The sequence below is a fragment of the Calidris pugnax genome, unplaced genomic scaffold, assembly GCF_001431845.1.
Source record: "Calidris pugnax isolate Ruff unplaced genomic scaffold, ASM143184v1 scaffold109, whole genome shotgun sequence".
NCBI lineage: Eukaryota > Metazoa > Chordata > Aves > Charadriiformes > Scolopacidae > Calidris > Calidris pugnax.
Window position 1 is genome coordinate 194,165 of NW_015090844.1, and position 3,109 is coordinate 197,273.

At 45.9% G+C, this 3,109-nt stretch overlaps 1 protein-coding gene across 1 annotated transcript; it reads right to left on the reverse strand.

Moving 5' to 3' along the window:
* Positions 1-577: 577 nt before the first annotated feature.
* On the reverse strand, positions 578-2,600 carry LOC106888416 (endogenous retrovirus group K member 19 Gag polyprotein-like). The gene is made up of 2 exons (XM_014942639.1): positions 2,436-2,600; positions 578-2,296 (listed from the first exon to the last, which is right to left on the reverse strand). Exons 1-2 carry the CDS (start codon positions 2,598-2,600, stop codon positions 578-580), a joined length of 1,884 nt encoding a protein of 627 aa, XP_014798125.1.
* Between the last annotated feature and the right edge of the window lie 509 nt (positions 2,601-3,109).

A 3,109-nucleotide genomic window follows, 5' to 3' on the forward strand; every position in this document is an offset into this window, starting at 1 on the left:
AGGGTACTGGTAAAATGTATGGTTTCAATTTAGCTATTTTCCCATCCGGTCCTTCAACCAGCAGAGTTTGTAACGATTGTTGAGGAAGCTGAGTTCCTCCAACCCCAGTAATTAAAGCAGCTGTGTCCACAACAGGCCACTCAGACGGCCAGTCAGACTTACGGATGATAGAAATGTCTGCTCCAGTGTCTATCAACTCTGAAAATTCTTTACCATTACGCCGACAAGTAAGAAAGGGTTGTTGAGTTGTGATTTGCTGAGTCCAATAAATCTGTGGAGATCCTGTACTCCCGAAACCTCCTGCTCCACGGACTGGTGCCGCTGCAGCAGTATCGTCTGTTAAAGGAGACAAAACTAGGGAGAGGTATTAGTTGAGCAATACGTTCACCTGCTGGTATGGTACAGGGAGGATTCGGAGTCCATACCATGATTTTAATTTCTCCCCGATAGTCACTATCAATAATCCCAGGTAAAACAAACAAACCCATCTTTGTAGCAGCAGACCGGCCCAGTAACAAAGCATGTCCATTAAAAGGCAGTGGCCCTTGCAGTCCTGTCGGTATCAGGTGCACAGAATTTACATTAGTTGTGGCGGCAGTTGCCACGTCCAGCCCGGCACTCCCGGGGGTGGCACGGCGGGGGATGATGCCTGCATTGCTTGTCCATTCCCCTGCTGGGGTGCTAATTGCAGCATCTGCCCTTGGGCCCTGTTGGGATTGCGTGGGGCACCGGACCACGCGCCCCTCTTGGCGTTTCTCGACCGCGGAGTGGGTAAAAGATTACCATTTTTATCATATTTAGAATGACATTGATTGCTCCAGTGATATCCTTTCTGACACCGAGGACATAACTCATTCGGAGTTTTATCCCTCTCTCGCTTTTTTTTTGGGCAATCCTTTCTCATGTGTCCGTCCTGCCCACACGAAAAGCATTTAACAGAAGCACGAGCTACAGTTAGGTTTTGAGCCAGTGCTGTTGCTAACATCTCAAATTTGTGGTCTTCTGTTTCTACATGCTGGCACGCTCTAATAAGATCATTCAGAGTGGTAGCCTTGCCACGTATAGGGTCTAAAGCCCTGCGGCATTGAGTGTTAGCATTTTCCACTGCTAATTGCATTAACAAAAGTTCAGCAGCTTCTGGAAGTTCGATTTGTTGAGAAATAGCTGTCTGCAAACGGTCTATGAAGTCTATGTAAGGCTCTTGTGCTCCCTGGCGGATACTCGCAAATGACCGCTCTGTACGTTGACCATCGGGAACTCGCTTTAAAGCCTGTAAGGCCAGCGTAGATGCTTGCTGGAAAGCTAATCTATCCATTTGAACTTGCGCTGCTGGACTTGCGTATTGCCCTTCTCCCATCAAGTGATCAGCCCTGATAGCATGCCCAGCTGTCAAATTTTCTAATGCTTGGGCAGCAACCAACTCACGATATTCTGTTAACCAGATAGAATATTGTCCTGCTGTTAACATCAACTTTAACACCATTTTCCAATTTGCAGGAACCATAGTATATGACTCCGATATCGCTTCCAGCAAACTAATAGTAAAGGAGGATTGTAAACCATTTTCCTTAACGGATTTTCTTAACTCTTTGATAGCTTCGTACGTCAGCGTCTCATAGTGAGGAAGCTGCTGGGGTCTATAGATAGCAGGCATAGCTTGAAACATTTCCATATCACCATCTTGCAAAGCCCCTTTTCTACACTCTTCCACGAGCTCCCGTCTTGCCTTATCATGAGAATTATTAGGAGGCACATCCAGAGAAGGAGCATAAGGTGGCGGACACGTAATGGAGGCACGACTAGCAGTCAGTCGTTTAGTTCTTTGTAAAATCTGATCTGCGGTTGGCGCAGAAGCTACCATAGCTTTAACCGGAGTTAAGGACGGGTATAAATCAAGCTCTTGATCAGAGTCAATAGGATCTGGATCAAAGAGATCCTCAGGTATCTGTGAGTCTAAGTCATTGGCTGCTCCTCCCGTAGCAGCTAACGGCAGCTGCGGTTGCTGAGCTGACTCACAGACAGGCTCAGCGTTAGGGTCTGAACTAGCAGGAGCTGTGTCCTCCAATAAATCAGCCGGTGGAGGCGGAAAATCCGAGTTAACAAACACTTTATCGGTAGGGAGGAATGTTCTTAATGCCGTATATATGACACGCCATGTTATAATATTATCGGGATCAACATCACGATCAACAATTAGTCGCGCTTGCAAGCATTCTCCCACTTTCTGCCATTCAGAGAGATCGTAAGACCCGTTGGGGGGGTACCACGGACAATTATCCCGAATCCATACTAAAAGCTGTACAAGTTTAACAGACTGTAACTTTAATCCTTGTTCCTTAACGATTTTCATTAAAAGTGCTTTATGTATCTGCTGCGCTTTCGTCGCAGACTGCCCCATTTTAATAATACCTTCCCCGGCCCCTCGCTGTGCTAACCTTGTATTGTGCAGCGATGAGTATATAGGAGCTCCTTGGTGATCGACGTCTTCCGTCCGGCTCGCGGGGGCACGCCACCGATCCTTGATCACCGTCCTGCTGAATCTTTAACCCGATTCGGGAGCCATTTGTGGTGTATGAAGAAATCACGGACTCGTAGGTCATGCAGCAAGCGAATCCAAAAATCCAATTCGACCATCTTTATTGCTACACAGAGAGACTTTTATACACTAAGACAGAAACCTACACCCCCCATAATGCCCAATCATGGACTTACAAAAATATTTTTTCTACCTTCTACTGAGCTTATCACAATAACAATTATTCTACTATCAAGACAGGTTTCAGTTCCCAGGCTGTGCTCTGTTTTTTGTCAGGATGTGCTTCAGGATGCAAAACTTGTATGTCTCACTCCTCCCCTGCTCTCAAGGTCGCTACTGGCACACATTGTTGCTCCAGATGCAAGTAAATCTTAACTATGTGAGCGACCTTTCACTGAGCCCACAATGATGTAGTGCTTTCAAAATCAAATCTTACTAGCCACCCAGACTAGAGACCCTCAGATCAGCATACCTATGATGAACTTAACAAAGTCCCTGCCAACAGGGAAGTAAACCAAATAGACATTTACTTTATGGAATGTCTGAGTATAAGATTTAAAACTCCTTTATAGC